This window comes from Poecilia mexicana, unplaced genomic scaffold (assembly GCF_051168715.1).
Source record: "Poecilia mexicana isolate PSO_F unplaced genomic scaffold, ASM5116871v1 scaffold_22, whole genome shotgun sequence".
Classification (NCBI taxonomy): Eukaryota; Metazoa; Chordata; class Actinopteri; order Cyprinodontiformes; family Poeciliidae; genus Poecilia; species Poecilia mexicana.
The window spans coordinates 5,540,465-5,564,720 of NW_028263391.1; the positions used below are offsets into that span (position 1 = coordinate 5,540,465).

A 24,256-nucleotide genomic window follows, 5' to 3' on the forward strand; every position below is an offset into this window, starting at 1 on the left:
GCAATAGCAACTCCCAGAACACGTTGTACAGAAGGTTCCTGTTCAATCTAAATCTAAATTTTTACCCTCCCAGTCTCCGCTTTTCAAAGTTCACAGTCAGTACCTTATTCCTGTGAGGAAGGATAGATGGACAGATTGGTGGCTGATTAGTATGACTGATGATGGACGGTAGAGAAAGCTTGACCAATTGATGGACATAATGACTGATGGATGGACAAACACTTCAGGGAGTGTCTTATTATTTTTTTGTCTTTCCTTACTTAATCAAAACTAGAAAATACTTTAATTTCTCGACTCTTGCCCCCAGAAATATCTTTCTTGCCAAATAAACCCGAGTGAGGACGATATTGTTGTCCTTGACAACAGGTTAGGGATTTGGACTTGTGGCTAAGAAACCCTTAGATCTCTAGTGGGATTTTGTTATGCAACAGATTGGATCGCTCTTTGCCAGCCACCTGGAGAGACTGACAGCATAAACGTCTGTGTGTAGAGCAACATCCCCACCAGAACAGTGAGATGGATTCCTAATAACAAACCCTGGATCACCAGTGAACTAAAGGAACTGTTAAGAAAAAGCCTTCAGGCAGCAAGACAGAGTTATTGATGAGCATACAGAAGCAGCTTAACATCAAGATTAGAGTGAGCAAGGAGATGGATAGGATGAATATAGAGAATAAACTGCAATGATGAAGAAGCAAAAGGAGGATTGGATAGATGGAAGTATGGACAGAGCAAAAGAGCTGAACACATTCTTCAACAGATGTAGTTCAGAAAAAAAACTCCTGAATGTCCAGAAAGACACAAATGGAGGACTCAACATGTTTATGGGACAGAATGTCTCACAAACAACGTTTAGTATTCACTCAAGTGCTGGGAGAAAAATATACATATGATGTATTTATATTAGACCTGTAGTATTTTGTTGCCTTCACTTTGATAAATCAGATATTAGGTTTTAGACTGAAACTGTACATTCCATGGACATAGATGGTGAAATATTTGATTGTGCTGAATCTACATCATGAAGGTAATGTTTAAAAAAAACATTAAATATATTTTTGTAAAAGATAAAAAAATATTAAATACATTTTTGATTTAAAAAATTAAAATATTAAATATACTTTGATAAAAAATTATACTTTTAATATTTTAATTTAAAAATAAAATAAATATTTTTATTTAATTAAATATTACAATTAAATATAATTTAAAAAAAATGTTTTTTTAATAAAACCTCAAGATTTCTAAAGTGCCTGATAACATCAAAAACTCAAACGGATTCGTGAGTCATGGAAACATTTTTCTTATCCTGGAAAATTCAAGTGAGGTCATTTAAATACATTTAAATCAGTTGTTACGCAACCCTCGTGTTTACAGTCCACAGAAAACCAGGTCACCAAACATGTTTTTATTCTCATCATGTTTCCAGGAAAGCTTGATGAGGAACACCAAGGCAGATGTGCCGCTTCACTAGCAGCGCACCAGAAATAGCCTTATCAATGCTCATTTGAGAGTAAATTTCATAGTAGCAAATGTTACTTCTCCACCGGTGTGTAAATCCACAGTGGATGTCGCCTCCTCCCCCCCCCACCCCAACTGCTTTATCTCATGCTTCTTAAAACACTGGGTAAAATGCCATCTGAGGTCAAACATGATCTTTAATTACATGAACACTTTTAAATAAGGACTCCTGAGAGTACACTGATTAGATGTACAGTTATTATAAGAATAAAGCAGCTGCATGAAGACCTCCCATTCACTCACAGTTCACATTCAGCATCTAATGGATTTGGGGGCTTTGCTCCGATTTGAAAAACCGGCACAACGCTACAAAACTAATTCAGCTGGTGTCAATTCTGTGATTTCTACGTCGGTCAGTTTTCACTTTCCTTTAACTATACACAAGGAGGGTTGACACAGCTTCGTGGCGCCCGGCGCACATGTCCAGATCATCGTCCCGCTGGACATCACTGGCGTTAAGAGATGGCTAGAAGAGTGCAAATGTCAGTTTGGGGTCGTTTCTGCGGGTTTGGTCCATCAACGGCTTTGAATATTCAACAACCTCGTCCCAATAGCCAGCGGATACACACCCAGTCTTAGAAAGAGTTCATCGCTTCGAAGGAGTCGCAGGAACAACAGACGAGTATTATTGCTACCGAACAGCTGAAAGAGACAGTGTTTAGTTTAACGTCCGCAGGGCTTTGCTCTGGATTCAGAGCTCCGCCTGTTTGCAGATGACACTGTTCTCTTCATTTGCGGAAGAACTTCAGGTAGATCACAGCGCCCAGAATGCCCAGCTCCATCAGAATGATGACAGCCAACAGCAGCTTGTTCGTCATCAGGCTAGAGGACGGGAAGGAAGCACACAAAGAGAAACTCTGGTTACATTGTCGGTGAACGTCTACGAAGGAAATCAAAACAAAATATAAGAATGAAGAAGAACTCTGTGATCGTGATGTGAAGCCTTAAGCTTTGGGAGTCACAAGGATGTAGCAGTATTTTGTTTTCTTTGGATGAATTATTTTGTCCAAGAATATCCTTCATATTCAAGTAAAATAAGATTTTGACTAATGTTCAATCTGACATGTCGGTTTTTTTACAAATTAAAGTGAGTAAGCAAGACGAAAATTATTAGTTGAATCATCCGTTGAAACTGAAATAGTTTCTTTAGATGTGCATTACTGGATTCAAATTACAATATAGTTGATTTATAGTAACTTTACTAAGGCAGAGACGTATAAACAATCGCAAAGGAAAATATACAATTTTACATGCTGGTAGAAATGCGTAAAAATGTCTTAAAAATTATTATTTTTTATTTTAGTAGAATAATCTAGTTTACAAAAACGGTTTAATTTGATCATTTTTATTTAGAGAGTGGACTTTTTTGTCTACCAGTGTGTCTGAAGACAGACTGCTGAACCATTTCTGTGTATCTTTTGATCGTTATCCTGCAGTAACCATTTTTATTTTTGTTAGGAGAGAATGAACAGTAGGTAAAGTCTTTTTACTTTTCATTTTCAGATATCCTCTCTTTGACACCAAACCCTCCCAGAGTGTTTTGCTGTTGTTCTGTTTGGGATTCTCACTACAAACTGTGGCAAGACGTTTGTTGTGATTCCATTTTTTAAACAGCTGTTGTTTATCTGACTGTACATACGGACAGGATAAACCAAGTAGCTCATTTGTTTTATCTCTTCTCTATGTTTCTGTGGCAGTTTCACCCATTCCCCCCACACCCCCATTTCGAAAAAAAAATGCATTAGTTCTTCTAATGTCCAGTATTTTCTTATCGGCTTAAAAAAAACAAATGTAAAAATTAAAGGAAACTGAAAAGCAATCTATGTCAATAAAAGATGAATTTATGTTAAGGCTGCTTAAGCGTCATTATTAACCGGGGAGCTAATCTGCGTGGTGTTACTCACCGTCGTGACATGGCACGAAGGATTTTCCTACTCCGGCTGAGGTTCTCTCCTGTATTCATCAGCTGAACGGACAAAAACCAAAACACATTTTAAATAACACACGTTTAACATGTCGTTGTCTAGCAGCAACATCACAGTCGGTTTCTCCTCTACTATCATGCGCTCGTTGCCACCCAGCTACATTTTCCTGGATAAATGCCGCCTTTAAACTGAAGCCATGTCTGACAGGCTGTCTACTCACTCTGTCTCTGGTTCGGTCCAGCTGCTCCCTCTGCTCTCCCAGCTCCTCAATAATATCCGTGCCGATCTGATCCGTCTCCGCAGCGATGCGCTGGCTTCGCTCAATGCTCTGGCTGGCGTTGTTCAGGTACTCTGTTCCCTGGAGTAAAAGAGCTCTCTGCGACTGCAAGTGTGTCTGCAGAGGTAGACAAAAGCGGCATTGTCAAAATGATTCAATTTGGACAAAAAAAAAAAAAAAAAAAGATCAGAGAGCGAGTGTTTTCGATTAGCTGGGAAATTTGATGCTCACACTTTGTTGATTTTGAGATGAGTAAATGCTCGGATGGCTTCCCTGGACTGTCTGGGACGAGGAGCTGAACCCCGGCGCCGCGGTTTTCATGTCCCTCTGCAGCTTGCCGAGATCCCTGCGGTAGAGGCGCAGCTTTGCACTCATCGCGTTTCTGTATGAAGAAGGAGCACCACGCAACTCCTCTTCCATTCCTTGTAGCTGGGAAAAAAAAAAAAAGATGAGCGACGCCACGAAACAAGGGAAGATCTGACTCTCTAGAATGATTAACTCAACCTACTTTGTAGCTACAAGCTTTCTAATTTAAAGGGGCAGGACATTTTCAGTGTTCAAAGGAAGTATTCACACCCCACTTTTACAAATATTGTTGCTTTGCAAAGACAAACATTGGATTTTACTGGCATTAATGAAATATATTAGCACTAAATAAGGCATTTTTGTGAAATGAAAAGAAAGGCTACTTGGGTTTTGACAACAAAAAATTTGGGAAAAACTGTGGAAGGCAATTGTATTCATCCCTCTTCACTCTAAATACGATTCACTGCAACCGATTAACTTAGTAAGTAATGATGGCAGTTCCAAAGAAGCTGGTCAGAGTTGATGAGAAGATGGACTCAGTTAAATTAGGGCTGCACAACGCAAAATCTTTGATGAATATTGACTGCGATGAACATGTATTTTCCTCACTACTCTCTTAATTTTAGTATATTGCTAATTAACATCTAAATAAGTGTGGACATAAAGAATAATAGAGGTTCACACAAATGGTGAAATATAAATAGATCATAACTCTTAAAGGGTAAAACACTGTATTCTCAAAAATACTTTAAAAAAAATACAGTAACTGTCTTTTTCAAACTTTATCGAGACATACCCCCCCCCAAAAAAGACTTGAGGTTGACATTGAAAGAAGGCTCTACAAAGCACCCAAATGGACAGAATAGAAATGCACTCCACACTTTCCAGATTTTTATTTGACATTAATTTCATTCTACCTTACAATTATGCTTGGTGTTGGTCTATCAAATCAAATCCCAATAAGTACGTTGAAGTTCTTGGTTCATATATGACAGATTGTCACGAAAGTAACTGCTTATGGAAAAAAAAAGAAGCATACAAGTAAAATTTTATCCAAGATAAAGAGACATGTTTCCAATTTACTGCATTTAAAAGGTAAACAGACAGTAACTCACCACTTCCTCAGCCTCTCCTTGTCTCTCATCAAATGTCCTCACCAGCCTCTTCCTCTCCTCTGCATAGACAGCATAAATTCAACGCTCACAGCACAGAATACCTTTTAAATTAATCATGCTAGCTGGTTGTTTACAGTGTTTACCTCCGTGGCTTGTCAAAGCCCTCTCCGGAATTAGCTTCAGCTCATCATACAGCGACCTGTACATCTCATGCAGCTTCTCAAACTCTTCTGACGACATTTTTACTTTAAACGTAAGTCCGCTGGGGCTTATTAAGAGACTCCGGCTTTTCAAACAAAACAACAACAATTACGAGCTCGAGTAAATCTGACAGTTTTGCTTTGGTTATAATCAGAACCCCGAGACTCTTCCGCATGATGGCCCGCGTGACCCCCAGCGCCTTGAACTTCTCAACAAAAATCTAAATGTTATATGGTTAGGTGTTAAATATGGTAAATTTAAAATGTTATATTGATGACAGCTTTTAATATAAATTTAATAATAACGCTGTTAAAAAGTAACGTGAAAGAACTGAGGATTTTTGTTTTAATCAGGCACTAACGCGGGCAACCGTTGTGAAAATCTTAGGGAAGTGTAGTTTTCTAGAAAGTGTAGGTTTATCGCAGTATTTCCTCTTGTTTATACTAAAGTAAGTATGACATTGATAAGAATGTCGATATAAATTAAAAATTAATCCTTCAATCAATGGCATTTTAAAGTTTATACTTAAATAACGTTTACGTTATTTTTATTACTATGATTCAGAATTTGGAGTATTAGTGGAGCTTTTGCTTTTGTCAATTTTTCATAAATTAAGTTAATTAAAGGTAATGGGTAATACTGTTATTGAGAATATAATCCAATATTTTTATTCATTCTTTTTCTTTTAGAATACAGTACAGCAAAAACAGAATATAAACAGAATATAAACAACCTGTAGTACTTATTTTCGTGCCGATAGAAAGTCTTTATTTTGAGACAAAAAGTAGTCCATATAATTTAGAAACAAAATAAATGAAATAAAAAACAAATCTACATTTGTTTACCAATGTACAAGATGATTATTCATAATTCATAATTAGTTATTATACCAATATAGATAACTAAATCACTTTTTTACTTTGTGTATATTTATGCATATAGTTAATGTAAAGACTGTGATTATGTTGGGTTCCTTAGCTTTAACCTTAATTATGCAGGGGTTATTAAAATGTGATGGTCATAATTTACTTCAGACATTTTTTTTATCTCTCGCCTTAAAAACTACAATCCCATGATCCCGTTCGCATCATGAGTCTGTTTCCCTCCCTTCTCGCTTTGCACCCCGTTCTGCTTTGACATCAGCTGTTCTGCCTACACACATCAGTTGCATCTTCTAGAAGGGGACAGCTAGGCTCAGAGATCTGTGGCGTGATGTTTGTCTTATTAATTATCGCGGGCCTCGGAGTGGTGACGCTTCTGGTGATTTTATTCGCCCCACATATACGGCAAGTACCTTTATTCTAACACGAATCCACATTTCTGGCCAGATTATGCTTTGGTTGACCAGATATTGCATTGCACTGATGTAATTTGTACTACATTGTCCATTTGTCCCCGTTAGCCCGTTTCTCTTCTGCGTTTGAATGTAACTGTTTATTATTATTATTATTATTTTATTTGTATGTACGATTTCTAAGTTTACTGCACAATGGAGGAATGTGGGAGCTGGAAATCAATGAAACGGATTGATGGAGCGTTTGCACGGAGGTGATCCGGTCGTCTTCCGTCTGAGCTGCTCGGGCCTATCAGGAGACTGCGCGTGGGCGGAGTTATATCTGTATGCATCACTCCGCCACACTATTGGTTGCGGGGCGGTGCCGCTCGGTGGCGTGGGTCACACACGGCTCGAAGCTCGGCGTTGTTCGGTCAAGTTTTGCTATGAATAATTAACCCGTCCAACCCAAATGTTCATCCCCTAATGAGGCTGGGTTTAACCTGTGGCACTTCAGGGACGTCACGAGCCGCTCTGTGTTTCCAAACAGAAGATATGCAGCAGGAGCGGTGTGCAAATCCACGGCACGTCTGGATGGGAAGACGGTGCTCATCACCGGGGCCAACACAGGGATCGGCAAGGAGACGGCCCTGAACCTGGCAGTGCGAGGTGGGCTTACATATAGGGTCCATTATATGGAAGAGCGACTCCTTTAAAATGATATGGCACCACTCTGAAAAGTAAAAATATTTCTAAAAAAATAACTGGAATTGCATCTTGTACACCTACAAAAAAATGCAACATTTGTTAAAGGGACAGTATTGTGTGAAATCGACTCTTTTGAGCTATACATCACGTTATGATGTTCAAACAAATCAAACACATATTTGGGAGGTTGACTTGATTCTTTCATGCATGTTTGAGGATTCCTGTAATCTCCCGTGGCAACCGTTTCCCTCTCATAGAGCTCCCCTACCCCGTGATTCCACCACTTAGCTCCTTCAGACTAGCCAGTAGCAATTAGCAAACACCCGGTGGAACTGCACGTCTGGTGAGCTCGTTATACGAGCTACTTGTCAGTGAAATGCTGGTTAAAAACTCATGAAGGCAGAGTTTCAGAAAGAGCAGGAGCTTCTTAAAGAGACAGAAACCTAATTTCAAGACATTAAATTACAAAGTTAAGTTTATTTTAAATTATGTTTGACACATATATAGCATTTGTATAACAGTGGAAGGTAACATAGATACTTGATTGTTCACTATAATGGCCCTATATGTATGAAAACACATAATACTGCCCCTTTATGCCCCCCTGACATTACTCAGAATGAACAAAGATTGTATGTGGATTGGTTCACAATTATATAATATTCTTTCTGATGCTTTCAAATCATTTTTCTTTCGCTTTTCTCTTGAACATCTCAGGCGCTCGGGTGATAATGGCGTGCCGAGACGTGGAAAAGGGCGAGGAGGCCGCCGCCAGTATACGAGCCGCGTACTCGGAAGCCAAAGTGGAAGTGCGAGAGCTGGATTTGGCAGACACCTGCTCCATACGAGCGTTCGCCCAGAAATTCTTGAGAGGCGAGTGAAGCAGAAGCGGCGGTCTCAAAGCTCGCAAATAGCTGGAATTTGTTGTCATTTTTTTTGTTTGGTTTTCTTTTTGTTCAGAGGTCAACCATCTTCATATACTCATCAACAATGCCGGAGTGATGATGTGTCCCTACACGAAAACCATCGACGGCTTCGAGATGCACATCGGAGTCAATCATTTAGGTAGGTCCAAAACAGAAGTATGTCGGAGTCACAAATTTATTTACAGAGGTAAAGGCTATAAAATTGGATTTCAAGAGGAGACCGTTTCGTACATTTTCGCATCAAAGTAAAATTAAATAAATCTGGATCCATTTATTGGCCCACCTTTAGATTTTATTACAGGCAAATATCAAAAAAAGTCTTACTGGGAAATCAGAACTGGTCAAAATGTGTATTGTTGTCAAGCCAAAGATTTTAAAAAACGACTTTTGAAATTGGCTAAAAAAAACTGATGAATGCATTTGTATTCATTTGTCTTCCTATGAAAGGAGCTATAAAATTGATTGTGCAATTTTATAGCACAATCAAGTAACTATGTTACCTTCAGTTGTTATCAAAATGCTATATATATATATATATATATATATATATATATATATATATATATATATATATATATATATATATATCTCAAATAAGACTTAAAATAAATTTTACTTCCTGATTTAATTGAAATTGACCATCTATATCTTTAAGACAGTCCTGCTCTCTCTTAAAGAGACAGAGCAGGACTCTGCTCACTACGTTTTTACCGGTGTTGCACTGAGAAGTAGCTCCTATAATGAGCTCAGCAGATAATGAGTTCCACCAGATGTTTGCTGATTGCTGCTGGCTAGTCTGAAGGAGATTGGTAAAGCAGTACTTTACCAATCACGTTTTCTTGTGTATTTCCCTCAGGTCACTTCCTGCTGACGTACCTCCTGATCGGACTGCTGAAGCGCAGCGCGCCGGCCCGCGTCGTGGTGGTCTCGTCGCTGGCACACAACTTCGGCTGGATCCGTTTCCATGACCTTCACAGCCAGGGCAGCTACAACAGCGGACTAGCATACTGCCAGAGCAAACTGGCAAATGTGCTGTTTGCCAGAGAACTGGCCCGCAGGCTAAAAGGTACACAGACTGTCAAGCAACACATGGGAGAACGGACAGATGACCGCTACTTTCAGGGGAAAAAACCAAAAGGTTAGAACGGGGATGCTTAAAAATAATAACAGAACAAAGTGAGAAAAATAAATAAAATAATGCTATCGGTTTCAGTAAATGGATAGAAATGACAGAACATTGCATTTCCAGCAAAAATGTTAGATGAATGCCGCAGGCAGAACTGAAAAAGAAACAAAGACACATTTGGAAAAAAAATAAAAAACTGCTGACGAAACTTTTGGGTTTTGTTACGTCTGATCTGAATTTAACAACAAGGAAACTTTATCTGAGGCAACGCAATTCAAATCCCTCCCGCTGTCATTTACTGAAAGTCTCAGCTTGTGAAATAAAAATAATTTTCTTCACTTTGATTTAGATTGTGCTCATTTGATCTCGACGGTTTGGCGGGAGGAACAATCGGTCGAGTTAAACTCCAGCTGAATGTCATCACCTTTTGGCGGGAAAAAGCATTTTTGACCCAAACCTTCAACTTAAACTGTAATTTTTATTTGTATAAAAAAACAACAAACAAAAAAACATATTAAAAAGCTGAAAAAAAACAACTTAATAGTGCATAAATGGCATTTTTAATTGAAGGCGAAAAAGTGAGGTTGAAAGACAATAACGCTTCTTGGTTTCATTTCCATGGAGGAAAAAGTTACATATTTTTAGAAAGACTAACAAATAATAGCTGTAAGTCATCCTGGAATAGCTCAGTATTTTAATATTGGAACGACTGAAACACAACAAAGATAGCAGAAGCAGCTCGAGACAAAACCGTGCAGAAAAATCCCCACGTGAATCTCAGTGCTCAGGTTTTGAATTTGAATAAATTCTCTACCGCCGTTCTAAGCCGCGTTTCGCCTTCCCAGGCACCAATGTGACGGTGAACTCGGTCCACCCAGGCACGGTGAACTCCGACCTGACCCGACACTCGACCCTCATGATGATACTGTTCACCGTCTTCTCCGTGTTCCTGAAGACGCCGCTGGAAGGAGCACAGACCAGCGTGTACTGCGCTGTGGCCGAGGAGCTCCACTCTGTGTCTGGGAAACACTTCAGGTAGGAGACGGAGCGCTGCGGACAAAATCTACTTAGAAACAAACAGAAAAAAAAATGTCTGGTAATGGGATGGTGCTCTTTTCTAAATTATTCATCGGAGAGAAGAAGCGCCCGGAAAGAAATGTGGACATAATGCTACAAAAGCCGGTCGGTAATTTGTTCTCGCCTCCTTTATTATTAAAGAACGGAGCATGAGACACTAAAAATAGGGAAAACTTGCCTTTTCAGCTGTAGAAAAAGGAGTACATGGATGAAACCCCTGTAATATTAAGATTTATTTAGCTATTTAATCTATTTTTATATAAGTAGTTCAGGAACTATTTAGAATTTTTGCCAATAAACTTTGTTTACAGAGCAGATTTTAAATGTAATAATTTAAAAAACGATGAACCTTCCAGGTTTTGTCACAATCTTGATTTATTCCATAGATCCAAATTGGTCGGTTTCGTGTGTCAGGATGAATGAATGAGTTCCAAGTCCCCTCATGGCGTTCTGACTTGGAAACCCAAAGTCAATATCCGCTATAGGGGAAGCCAGGCTGAATGGATTTCTAACCAATTAATTGAATTTCCTGTTTTTCCAAGATTTAATTTTCGGGGGAAAAAATCTGGATTTTTGTCACCAATTCATTCCTTCATTTTGCATAGTTCAGAGTGACGTTAGCAACCCAAGAACTGCCATATTTTTTCCATTGTTTTAAGTTTCCATTTTACAACTTTTATTTCTATTTATTTTGACTTTTTAGTCAACCTCCACAAGAAATGATTGAAAAAAGAAGTTTTTGAAGATATTTTCTGTCATATGCGTTTTCATTTTTTAAGGAAAAAAACAGCTTAAAATCATTGAATTTTATAAAAAAAAAAAAAAAAATTGGAGATTTTATCTTTAAGCTGTATTGCCCAATCCTAATCCAATATGGCTGTACATCAGCCATATTGGATATAGTCAGTTTCAGAAATAAGCAGCTTATTTGGAGTTCTTATGTTTGGCATCACATTAAACCGAAGGCAGACATCGATAACGGACAACCTCATCCTTCACAATTCTCAAATTTTAACCTGGAAAAATGCTTGTCAAAGTGAAAATCAGCCCCTAGTTTACCATCCAACATGGCTACCTCATGTTTAAAACATAGCAAACATGGGAGGAGTCTACCGTTTATTTTGCAGTTTTTCCAATTATTGTCCTTATGAAACGAAATCAAAACACAACATACATATCATAATGAAACAGTATCGGATTAATAGTTTGATTTGTTACATTTATTTAGTTTTAATCACACAAATGTCGGATTAACATTTGTGTGATTTGAAAAAAAAAAAAAAAATCACACAAATCTGATTTGTGTGATTTAAACCTTTTAGGTCAAAAGCTAAAATAGTTTTGACCTTTTATTTAGTACTTTAAAATTATCTAAATGAAGGATTAACATAGTTTTAATTACTTCTTGTACTTTTAATGTTATTTGTGTTGTAGTTTCCTTGTATTTATTGTTAAGGTTTGTGTAGTTGCGTCATTTTAACCTTGGTTGTTTTTAGCTAGACAGTTTGAACGTCGTCCAGGAACAGATGAAAAGTGGCCTTTGGCCAATTCTGGCACATTTACCAAGATGTTAATTAATGTGCATTGCCCCTACTGGATAAAAAATAAAAGCGTGAGATTTTTAAAAAATAAATAAAAAAAGTACAGACTAGCAACATTCTGCTCAGATCAATCGGGTTTTGGACGGTCAGTTTCTATAAAGTCGTGCAACAAAATCAGAATGAATACAGACGGGAGCAGCTGGGGGTGACTCATGCCGTTATTAGCTCTTACATAATAACGGTCCGGGCCTTCTTTGCTCCGGTTTCAGCGACTGCGCCCCCGCCTTCGTCGCTCCTCAGGGGAGAAGTGAGGAGACAGCCAGCAAACTGTGGGACGTCAGCTGCGAGCTTCTGGGCATCGACTGGGACTGAGTCCTCCTCTTCGCAACGCTCACACATTTCTCAGGCTTCCTCGGAGTCCCTCACACTTCTGTTCTCTTTATTTTTTTATTTCGATGTTCTGTACTCGAAAGCTTTTCTTTCCGGTACCTTCTATAGGAAGTCAAACAATGTGAAGGTTTTTTTTGTTTGTTTTTTTGTGAAATAAGATGCAGTAACGTTGGGTGTCTTGGTGCTCTGCTGCAGCTCATTAGACCAGAACCAGTCTACTGGATCGACGGTTCATATTTTAGGACTCTATTTTCGTAACACAATGGCAAGAAAAGAAAAAAAAAAAAAAAGAAGAAAACAAACTTGATCTTTTTTAATGCTGTTGCCGTACAATTAGCTGTCAATGCAGGGTAAAGAGACCAGCATCTTTTTCATTCTCATGGGATTTCATGTTCATTTCTTAGGAATTTACAGTTAAATAGTTCAACTCTTGTGCCAACTTTCTTAAAAAAAAAAAAAAAAATGCCAAAAGCAGGGATTATATTCTACCGTTTATTAGCGTGAGCCATAAATGTATTGTTTTCTTCTTTATTTTAAGAGATGAGAACTTTTTTTCCCTTTTCTAGTGTCCCGATTGGCACGTTTCCGCAGATTTAACAATCTCCCAACTTAACGTTTTCGTTCACGTTTGTAGTTGCCGAGAGTTTACATTCTCTGTTTTTTACAAGTCAAAACATGCCTTTTACGAAACTGACATTCATAGTAAGAGTTGAATGTTTACATTTTATGTAAATAAACAGAAACATTACAACGAGGGTGCTTGTGTGGCTCTTGGAATCATTCTCAACCCGTCTCGACATTTCAGGCATTCCGTATGAAACAGCTGGTTGCTACGTGACCCAGGGCTGTTTAGCTCTGCAAAAGGAAAATTCAAGATGGAATGCTGATTGCAGGATTGCGTCTTGGAAGTAGACGGGTCACACACCTCCACTGTTTGGATTATGTGTGTAAAGGTATGCGTGTGTTTGTAGCGTATATAAAAAGAGATGGAGGGCACTGAACCCCCACACAAAGTTGAAATAAGATGTTTACTAAACAAGACAGATAACCTGTGACAAAAATTGAACTCCTTTGCCTTCTCCCAGTACTGCGAGAACGCACCACTCAGTTGGAAACAACCAATCAGAGACAAGCGTAGGGTTTCAGCGCTGTCAATCACTTTTGTGCTCCTCTCCTCCCTCTTACTCTTTGCTAAGCTACAGCTGATTCACCACAACAGAGATCCCCACTAATGCTAAGGCAAGTTAGCATAGCCACCGATGACAGCAGATAAACAGTTTTCCTGTCGTTTTTCCATCATTGGCACATTGAGGAGCATACAGGAGGTTGATTGACAGCGGTAAGACCCTCCTCCTAGCTCTGATTGGTTGGTTTTGACCAGGAGAGATGCATTTCATTTTTGCAGTCCGCAGTGGGAGCACAGGGAGCAGGTGGAGGAGCTCAGCTCTTCGCAGATTATCTGTCTCATATTATACTGTCAGGACATGCTGACAGTTTTAATAAATATGGAGAAAAAAAAACGTTTTTGTAAAAGTTTCATACTGAAGGTTGAAGTGAAGTATTTAATTATTGGAAACAAATAATTTTCTACAAGCAGAAATTCTCCGATTGGAAACTTAATCAGATAAATTTAAAAGTAAATACTATAAAAACCACTTTTATTCTTCCAGTATTTGTAAAAAAAAATTTTGCAAGATGTGTGTGGCCGTATTTGAAAGTAAAATGAAGCAAACACCAGAAATAAACATCTCAACAAAAATCTATATGTCAATAATTATTATTTTATTTCACAATTGACAATCAGAGCACAAAATCATTAGTCCCTGCATTTTTTAAAGCAGTTACTGAATTACATATTTCATGATATTTTTCATTTTTTCCCTAAATATTCATTTCAGTATAAAGTGCGGCAGTGATGGGACAACAGTCGAAGTTAAGTAGGGACAGAGTAGCGTCTTCGTTCAGAATGGTTTCATTTGTTCCTCAATAATTACTACAAAGGAAGATTTGTCACCAGGTTAGTGCAGAGACACACAAGGCAAAGAGGCAACACAACATCTCCACTGCCTGACATACTTCTTAAAACGTGTGACTGATTTAATGCAACTCTAAAAGTCATTCCTGGTTTTGTGACTGTTTTTTTTTAACTCTTAATCTGATGCACAGACACCGTCTGTATCTACCATCAGGACAGACAAAAAAAAACTAGGAGTCTGACTAAGCAACAGTGTTTCTGATCTCATAGACGATGTGGATCCCTTCCTGCATCCCACCTGAAATTTAAACAATGTTCTTAAATGCCCTGAAATATAATTATTTCTTTGTACAACTGCTTTAAAAGGATAGTTTGGGATTTTTGAAGTGGGGTTTTGTTAAAAAAAATTGTAGAAGCTCTTAATATCTTTCTGCCAGCAGATAACTTTTCATCCACATTAGAGAGTACTTGAGGCTAAAGCTAATGGCTAAGACCAGCATATTTTAGATTCTTTAAATGGTTCCATCACGCGCCTTCACAAGAAAGTGTTGATAAGTTTGTTATTTTCCTGTCAAACAACTACTGTGTTGCTGTTCTGATGCTCAGTCATCTTTGGCTGCTGTTTCATAACACCAAATGATCTACAGCTGCTAGCGTCAAAAACACCTAACTGTAAAGTGGTGGGGAAATAATGTACACCGTCTCTCGTGAATCTGGAGATATTTAATGCCTGCTAATGTTTGAACTGTTTCCCAGACAGATTATTTTCAGGTTTGAGTTGATCTGAACTGCAGATAAAATAGACGGCGCGGCTGGCTAGCTGCTGGCCTTCCGTCGCTCTGATTTCTGTATTGTTCTCCAACCTTACTACAATGTTATATCTGTCTACTGCCGCTGAAGGAACCATTATTGATTACTTTATAGAAACCCTCCTGTTTCTGTTTAAACTACTCAACTTTAGCTTGATAATTCTAGCTAAAAATGAGCTTGAATAACGTCAGCTTAAGCCAACATCTTTTTAGAAACTTTACCTCCTTAGATAATTATTTTCAGAATCAATGGAGGCTGGAGAATCAATAATGATTTTCCTGTGTGAAAAAAAAAAAATAACAGAGGAAAAGTAAAACGATTCCTGGTCCAAGTAATGCATTAAGGTTCTTTTTTTTTATTTCTATTTTTCACTTTATCTTATACAGTTAGTGCAACTGGAAAAACACGTTCAGCTTTCATTCCTTTTTCACACGGGAAAATCGTGAACTGTGCTCTGCTTCCTGCCTCTGCGTAATGTGTAAATTAGATCCGGATACCAATCTGTCAACAGTTTAAAGGTTCACAAAACAATGTTTGGGTAAACAAGTGTGACTTTTTTTGATACTGGAATTTAAGCTAACAAGTTAGCTGTTAGCTTTAACCTCCACGTCCAACTAATCTGGATAACAAAAGCGATCTGCTGTTATCACCTCCTCACAACCTTTTAACAGCACATCACTTCAAACTTCCTGCACTATCCTTTTCAAAGAAACATTCACTGAAAATGTGTTTTGTACACGTAAACTACGTCTCTGGGATAGCAACAAGAATATCTGTTAGGTATGTAACATTTTGACAAAGAACGCTGAAAGTGGACAAACCAAAACACACACAGACATTAATATCGTTAACAGAAAAAAAAAAAAAAAAAAAAAAAAAAAACTGGTAACATTTATCCGGGGACCTCCAGTCAGTTTTTCCTTTTTTCCCTTTAGGCTGAGGTAGGAAACAAACACACACCAATGCAAAGCAGCGTGCGTTTCAGTCAAGTACCGTCCTTTTTAAATACCGTACCGATGAAAAGCAACATGGTCTTTCGAGAATCGGCACAGTGGTGATTCACAGCTTTACCACAGAAGGAACGCTACGTACGTGACAAAAGGTTTTCCGACAGGTTCTACCGTCAACACAGGGTTAGCACTGGTCTAGCGCTAGTGTTTGCTAGCGCTAACTTACCAGCACACACTTTTTGAGCCAGTACAAATCGATTCTCAGGAGTCTCACGTCTGAGAAACCGATGCTACGATTTTGTGTAAAATGTTCAGAAATTAAAGACAAATTAAATCGCTTGTCAGTTATACTAGTTTTAGAAAGTAGGATTACTGCATAATGCCAACATGATGCACAGACGTGTCCTCTTTGGTCGCAGGGGAACGCCACAATTATTTCAAATGAAAATACTTGTTCACACGAAATCTAAAAATATGTTTTGTGGCTTCTGCGGGAAGTTGAAATATTTTCCTCAAATCGTTTCACATCAGCAGATTCAGCCTGGGGGGTTTTCAACTGAGCCCTATAAGTTTGTGTAACACATATAATTAGCAGGGTTGGACTGCTGCGATCACAGGAGGAAGGTCGATTCCTTACAGTTGTGGTGGGTAAAAAAAACAACATGTCAGTGGGGAGATTTAAGTCAGCAGACCCTGAGGCCCTCGTCGCTGTGTTTTAAACACGTAGTGTGCGGATCGCGTCTGATGGTACAGAAGTTTGTGCGACTCCTTTTGCTCCAGAGTTTCCCCTTCTTTACCTTGCGGTGGGCCGGCTCTGACGCGGCGGCGGGGACTTGCTGTGCTCCGAGAGCCACTGGCGGCAGATGTTCTGCATCACCGAGTCCTGCGCTCCTTCGGCCGCTTGCAGGACGTCCTGGACCAGCGGGCCCGCCCGGCCCGGGTCCAGCTTCACGGCCAGCAGGTACGCCGGCCTCAGTTTACTGCACACCAGGTAGGCTTTGATCTGAGACGGAAAGTTTCAGATGCGTGCAATTAAAATTTAACAGATTTTTTTTTTTTTTCAATTTTTTCTTTATTGAAGTTTATGAAAGATTGCTTTGTGCAATTAAAGCAGAACAAACACCAGTCTACCTTGGTTTCTATGCTCTTTATCTCCATGATGAGGCTTTCCAGCTCCTTGGCCTGAACCAAAACAAAGGTGAGAATCAGCCCTTCCAGACGGACAGCATGTCACAGTTTGACCTTCAGCTCCCTCCTAGTGATTTCTGCCACTTACGTCAGCCGGCCCCTTATCGGCCACAGACACACAGCTGAGGACGAGGGCGTCACAGTCGCTCCTGGTGGCGGTGCCCGACTCGCCCACGCATTTGAGGAGCTGCTTCACGGCGCCGTACTGCCTCTTCCGGACGAGCCGGTGCCCCGCCATGACGTAGACGGCCTGCGCCTCCAGCTGGAAGTCCTGCGAGGGCAGAAGGAGGAAAGAGAGGAGAGGAAGCTGAATAAAAATTTTAAATACTCTCTGATTGGGACTCGAAAGCGTAGCCGCTTAGCTTTGCTTAAACGTACCTGTATGACTCTGTACGCGATGCCGAACCCTTCCTCTATGTTTTTTCCTCCGAGCATCACCTGCGACACAAGTGAAAAAGAACTCGTGATTCCAGAGTTCATTTGTTCACAAATTCTTTGTCTTGTAAAAATAATCATATAACATTAACTTTAATGTAAGCTCTGGGGGATTTTATGCAGAAGAAAAAAAGCTACAATGGAACGAACGTTCAATTGAAATGGTCTAGTCAAAGTCTAGACCTCAATCAGGTTGAGTGGGTTGTTGTTTTCCAGACAACTCTCGAGGTATTTTGTCTTAAGACGTGTAAAACTGCTGGACAAAGGCCGGGGTGTTCACTCAGACACTAGACAACCTGCCTTTTTTCCCTCTGCACAAAAAAAGTGCCCTTCTGAAATCCTTTTTGCTGTGGCTATAATTCAAAATGTGACTTTTCATTCCTGAATGGATTATTAGGCTCAAAAGGCGAGTCAGAAACATCCAGCTTCACCTTGCAGGCGACCTCCATCTTCACAGAGTTTCCACCGAACAGCGTTGGAGGTGAGCCGGATCCAGTCGGCCTGGAGCGAGGTCTGCCGCCCTGCGAGGCGCCGGTGTTCGCCGCCTCACAGCGGTGCAGGAAGCGAGTCACCTCCAGCTGCAGTTCGATTGTGTTCATGTGCCTGCAGAAGGTTCAGTCATCTCTGCTTCAAATGTTCAAAAACTCTGACAGAAAAATAACAGTGGGTACAAAACCCCTTTTTAAAACGCAACGACATGTTCATCAAATAACCTGGACACGTCGCTGGATGACATCGTCTTCCTGAAGGAGCTGACGGACGGTTTTCTCCTGCCGGTGCCTCGGCCTTGCTGCTCCTGCAGGTACGTCTTCAGGTGTTCTTTGGCTCTGGCCAGCCAGCGCTGCAGAACATCCACGTAAGAGTCAGACGCAGGCTTGACTTAAAAAAAATAAAAACAAATTGTCCACTTGAGACAAAATAAGACAGAAATACCTGCTGCTCCCCCAGCTGCAGGTATGAGGTCGCTCCATGTGTGAAGAATCGTATGCAGGTCATTGCGGCGCGGACATGATCCTGCGCAAAAAACAAAAAATAACACTTTTAAAATCAGATTTAACACTAGAAGATATTTTTGTCCCTTCTGTGAGTTTCACAACGAAGTATTAGGGACAGGCTACAAGAATTTTTGTTCAATTACAAAAATAAAACCTAAATTTCCTCAGAAAAAACATTTTCTCATTAAAAATGTTGTTTTAATAAGAAAAAGGCTGGGATGGAGTTAAGAGCCGACGTGTGTAGTTCTTTCTTAATTGCTTAAAAATCCTTCTACTATTTGTAATTTCATGCTGTTATGTTCAAAGACAAAATATTTTTTACTTATTATTTCTAAAAAGCAAGATGCTCACCATTCTTCACTTCAAGTTTTTCTTATTTTTCATGTTGGATTTCTCATAAAATGATTTATTCCCTTAATAAATCATTCATTCTTGCATTATTTCAACTCTGTTGTCATACAACTGTATTTTTGTAGGATTATGAATTTCTCCTTGCGATTAAAAAAAAAAAAAAATTATAGCCTGGCCCTGATATTCTGACGTAGAGTTGACCTGTAGACAGAAGCTGTTAAAAATGCTTGTCAAACAAGATGGCCGCCGTGGATATGCTGACATCACTCTGAAATATAGAAACCCAAGGAGGCAAAATCCACATTTTCCAAAAATTAAATCCTCAAAACCCAAAAATTTGATTATTAAAATTGATTTCTGACCCAGCTCTGGTTTAATCTAAGTTATAAAAAATAAACCTTTACAAACAAGAAAAACACAAAACTAAAAGCAGATCCTACCATCATGAACTGCTGCAGCTGGTACAGACAGTGATAGTACTGCTTCCGCTGCAGGAACTGGCAGGAAGCCATCAGGTAGCGGCTCCACGAGTCTAAGCTGGGCTCTAGTTTTCCCATGATGCCCTGCAGCTTGCTGAGATGCCCTCGCTCCACGCATGGCTGCAACACGCCCTCCAGAAACACTTCCTCGGGACACTCCTGAGCCGCCGGACGGCGTGCCAACACACAAGCAAACGTCTGATTCTGCAGCACAAGGGGTCAACCCGAAGACGACCCGTAACCATGGAGCCTCACCTTGGTGAGAAGATACGTCAGGGCCTCCTCGTCACAGTTGTGGCGCATGTAGAAGCTGACGACAGCCAGGTGGGGGCCGTACGTCTTCAGGTAATAGAGACACTCCTGGTGGAGGTAGCTGCTCTGAGTCGGGGCGTCTTGTCGCTCCGCTGGACTGACCTCGTTCAGAGCGTCCTCCAGCTCCCGGAGGGACGCCAGAATGTCTTCGCCATACGACTGACGGAGGAGACGGGAGGCGGCGGTTTAACACACAGAACAATTCACAGCTTAAATATGTCAGAGAATATAATTAAAGCTGTCACAACAAGCAATGAATCAATTAATCGCGTGATAAACTAAAGCGAGAGCGATCATTTCCTCTTTTTTTCTTTCCTTTGGTTTGTTATTTTGTTTGTATTTCCTTTTAACTCATGTGAAGCACTTTGAATTGCCTTGTTGCTGAAAATGTGCTATATAAATAAAATTACCTTTCCTTACTAAACCTCCGATGTTGGTATCAGAAGTGAAAAAAGTTAATCAATGCATCTTTATTATTTAGTTAAATGTTCTTTAGAAAAAAATGTTTTTTCTTTGAGTGGACACACTTGGATTATTACATTACTATATTGGTGGAAAATGGTCTCAAAATGACAGTAGTATCGTTTATTGCAATAATTTCTGGGAAAATTTATCGCCCAGCATAATTTGTTGTCATGACAGGCCTAAATGTAATAAAACTGTAAGAATGAGGAAACCCTGATTTCTAAAAAGTGTAAAACTAATAGCAATGTTTTGACGGAAAGACAGGAGTGGCACCATTATATATATATAAAAAAAGCTTCTCACCGGGGCGCCAGGGGGCCGTACGGTGGTCTCAAGGTGATGGACAATCTCCTGCAGCAGAGGGGGGCCCAGATTGAGCTGGTTCCGGTCCACCGGAGGCTTCAGGCAGCGGGAAAACTTTTCCCTGGCTCCGGAAAGGTTCCCGGCCTTCAGAGACCCCAGAGCCCACGCCTGCCACACGCCGCTGGGGTCGAGGCCGCTCTTTGTTGACACCTAGCAACACCGCCAGACATCGTCGTCGTCATCATCAATGCGCTTAAGGGCGAAAAATATTTAAGTCGAATCGACGAATCCCAGGAAGCCCCACCTCCACCGCCAGCTGGTAGTGTTCGGCCTCCAGCAGCTGATTGCGCAGGCGTGTGACGGCGGTCGTCTCCAGGATGTCGTCCAGAGAGGGAATGTATTTGTAATTGGCCAGCACCAGAATCTTCAACACGTCTACTTTGCTGATGTAGCTGCGAACGGGAAGAATGAAGAAGCAGCAAAAGCTTTGAAACCGAGATTCAGAGAGGATTTAACACGTGACTGGATGGAACGATGATGAAGCTTCAGTGAAGGAAAACCAAGACATTTATTCTCCAACAAAAAACTATTAGTGGGGATCTAAGTTTATATTTAAGCTTATATGCACAAATTTGAGCTTGAAAATTAAATAAAGTCCATGATAAATGAAAACTCACTGACATTATCTGCTGCATCATCCATCCGTTCAAAACTAAATATCCTGGATCAATAAAAGCCAAAAATGGATATTTATGATGACAAATTTTACTGGTTTGTCCCAGAGATTATTGTGATAAACGATAATATTGCAGTTTTGAGACCATTTCCCACTAATGAACTGGTAACGATATAATAATGCATTAAACACAGACTGATAAACTTTAACTTTGCACACTGGAACTGGGAGACATTTTAAACATATCAAAATATAAAACAACCAAAAACAACAAATAAAAAAAGCCAATTCAAAGCCAAAACTGAAACCATGAATAAAATGGATTATGACGTCTCTACAAAACTGCCCTTGAAGAAATATTAAAATCATCAGAACGGAAATTATTGAGCTCGTTTTAAATAATTACGCAATTAACTGATTAATTAACCTCATTCGTGATTCAGTTCAATTTAAGAACGCTTTACAGATCCCAAACAGAAATGAAATATCGTTTTAACTCATGTTATCCAGGGTTCCTCAAAGAGTTGCTGTATATGCTGATGGCTGTGAGAAGGAAGGATCTCCTGTAGCAGTCTGTGTTACAGCAGTTATACAGAGGCCCCTGACTGAAGACTTTTTGTTTTGTTGTATAACACTCATATAAAGAAGGTGTGTACGTTTCTAACCTGCTCTGTACGTTCTGTAAAACCGCAGTGAAGTAAGTGGGTGAAATTTCAAATAAACTCTTTACGTCACGCATCCTGTGACTCAAAGTGTTGCAGTCTGGTTGCAGCGATGAGCTACAGTTTTGTAAACCTTCCGGTGTCGGTTCACCTTTGAGGAACTTCAAAACTAAATAAAAAAAAAATATTCCTTTTCAGGTGTGTAAAGCTATTCGACACTCAGCTTCATGTCGCAGGTCACAGGTCGTAGGTCGCATCCTACCTGTCGCACAAAACCAGATCGTGGCTCTGACCGACTTTCACAAACATCAGCTTGGCGCTGAACAGCAGCTGCCGCATGACGTCGGTGAGGAGGCAGGCGTCCACCTCCGGGTTGGTCAGTTTCCGGGACAGGGAGCGGCAGTGGTTGATGAGCTGGTGACCGCAGGCGGCTTGGTCGCTGTGCAGAGACAAGATGGCCACGCAGAGGTGCGCGCTGGGAGCCTGCAGGCGTTAGCAAAACAGATGTTTACTTTTAAGCTACCGACACACAATCACAGCTCTAAAGATGAGAAACGTATCATTTTTAAGTCGCTTTGTTCCAAAATTAAGGCTTTTATCAGGACGAACGCGGGAAGACGAGTAATCATGGAAGGAAAAGTACAAAGTTATGTTGCGTATTTTTGCTCGTCATGCTACAAATACAAACTTTAATGTATTTTTGGGGATTTATTGGGAATTATTTCTTTACAAAATACACTTCTATTCAGCCTCCTGTACTCTGATGTGCCTAAATAAAAAAATGAGTTGAACCAAACAATGTAAAGTCAGACCTGTTCGTAGTAGAACTCGCTCCGCCGCAGCTGGTTCTCAGCAGGGCTTGTGCTCAGCCGGATCTGTCGATGGACCACTTCAGGCAGGTGCAGCATCCCGTCCAGAGGCTCCTGGGAGACGACCGGGCTTCCGATGACTGATCCGAGACAGACAGAGGACCAAGAGGCTGCTCAGCAAACAGAGGCATGCAGGCCTGCGAGAGTTACTAAAGCAACGGTACAGCACGTCAACCTACCTTCAGCAGACTCGGACTCCTCTTCAGAACTGCAAAATCAAAATAAAAGGAGGTGAATTTGGGGAATGATTGAGTTTAACTTCATCAAACAGGTTCCTCACAGAGGAAGTGACATTTTGAATGCTTGGACTGCACAAGGCACTATGTAAAAAGACTTACAAATAAATGAAGGCTGGGAGTTTAAAGGTTATTTATTTATTTATTTATTTTTTTACATACAAGAGTCCTGAGCTGGAACCTATGTTTTTGACGTTTCCGGTGCGCCCATAAAACTGACGCACAAGCAACATCCAGAAGCAACGGCGACGGAGAACAAAGCTGCTTTTCTCGGCTCACCTGTGATTCACTTGTGCTTCAAAAAACGATTTGATTGGACGCTAGAAAAGACTATTGTTGTGTTCAAGTTGTGCTAAAAGGAGTTAGCCTATCAGTGAAACTATTCTATCCTAAAATAGCCTCTCAATGCTAAACATGTAGCGACAGCACAGACGTCCTGGATGCTAATGTCAGCATCCACAGTTCGCATCAGTTCCATGACTGTAATAACACTTTGCACCAATCTGATGGTTCAATAGCCTAAATAATAGGTGGAAAGCAATAAATATATTCCTTTTTGACACTGAATGTTAATTTATTCAATAATTTAGCAGCAAAATAGATTTTTGAAAGGAAAATGTTGCTCTCTTTTTGTCAGTATATGGCTTTTGATTAAAATGTGAATATTTAGAAGGCCCTGTGCCGAAAACAAACAAACAAACAAACAAAAATGTGCTCCTTAAAAAGGAACTCACTCTGGGTGGAAGTAAAGGTAACACTGGTCGCAGACTCTGACTTCCTCTCCTGGACACCCGTCGAGCAGCATCTTCCTCTCCGAACACGCGCTGCACACCAGGCGGCCACATCTGCGGCAGTGATGCCGTCTGTTGAACTGAAGACCAACAGGGACGGAGACGGCGGAAATGTTCAAGTCAGTTCCTCTGGTTGCCAAAAAAAGCAACTAAAGGATGTCAAACTCATTTTCATTTTGAGCCACATCAAGATCATAAATGTTCTCAATGGGCCGGTTGTGCCTGAATGTATTAATAAAAACCATTAAACTGTTTTTATTGTAGTATTTATCTGTCTCAGCATTCAATAAGGACTTCTTAAAATTAAATAATACTGAACATCTTTTCTCGTTGATCAGTCTCTTCCAGATTTTGTGACTGTTCTTGTGATTTG

The 24,256-nt window shown here is 40.1% G+C and overlaps 3 protein-coding genes across 4 annotated transcripts in view; 1 reads left to right on the forward strand and 2 right to left on the reverse strand.

The window, feature by feature from the left end:
• Positions 1-1,393: 1,393 nt before the first annotated feature.
• vti1b (vesicle transport through interaction with t-SNAREs 1B) lies at positions 1,394-5,533 on the reverse strand. The gene is made up of 6 exons (XM_014994852.2): positions 5,288-5,533; positions 5,145-5,203; positions 3,955-4,152; positions 3,667-3,840; positions 3,426-3,487; positions 1,394-2,343 (listed from the first exon to the last, which is right to left on the reverse strand). The coding sequence occupies exons 1-6, from the start codon at positions 5,382-5,384 to the stop codon at positions 2,250-2,252; spliced, it is 684 nt and encodes a 227-aa protein (XP_014850338.2). The 5' UTR covers positions 5,385-5,533; the 3' UTR covers positions 1,394-2,249.
• Positions 5,534-6,461: 928 nt separating this feature from the next.
• Positions 6,462-13,141, forward strand: rdh12 (retinol dehydrogenase 12). Its single transcript, XM_014994849.2, has 7 exons — positions 6,462-6,631; positions 7,169-7,287; positions 8,044-8,199; positions 8,287-8,391; positions 9,109-9,318; positions 10,224-10,413; positions 12,266-13,141. Exons 1-7 carry the CDS (start codon positions 6,558-6,560, stop codon positions 12,366-12,368), a joined length of 957 nt encoding a protein of 318 aa, XP_014850335.2. The 5' UTR covers positions 6,462-6,557; the 3' UTR covers positions 12,369-13,141.
• Positions 13,142-14,147: 1,006 nt separating this feature from the next.
• The window catches only part of zfyve26 (zinc finger, FYVE domain containing 26), a 33,879-nt gene continuing 23,770 nt past the window's right edge, over positions 14,148-24,256 (reverse strand). For both annotated transcript variants that reach the window (XM_014994844.2, XM_088002636.1), the window contains 15 exons: positions 23,827-23,963; positions 23,036-23,064; positions 22,800-22,936; positions 22,250-22,470; positions 20,954-21,101; positions 20,650-20,859; positions 19,825-20,040; positions 19,531-19,728; positions 18,678-18,758; positions 18,458-18,585; positions 18,176-18,347; positions 17,688-17,747; positions 17,398-17,580; positions 17,253-17,303; positions 14,148-17,124 (listed from right to left, as the gene is read on the reverse strand). In XM_014994844.2, the coding sequence (XP_014850330.2) occupies positions 16,915-17,124; positions 17,253-17,303; positions 17,398-17,580; positions 17,688-17,747; positions 18,176-18,347; positions 18,458-18,585; positions 18,678-18,758; positions 19,531-19,728; positions 19,825-20,040; positions 20,650-20,859; positions 20,954-21,101; positions 22,250-22,470; positions 22,800-22,936; positions 23,036-23,064; positions 23,827-23,963 (2,181 nt within the window). In that variant the 3' untranslated portion in view covers positions 14,148-16,914. The remainder of the gene's footprint in view (positions 17,125-17,252; positions 17,304-17,397; positions 17,581-17,687; positions 17,748-18,175; positions 18,348-18,457; positions 18,586-18,677; positions 18,759-19,530; positions 19,729-19,824; positions 20,041-20,649; positions 20,860-20,953; positions 21,102-22,249; positions 22,471-22,799; positions 22,937-23,035; positions 23,065-23,826; positions 23,964-24,256) is intronic.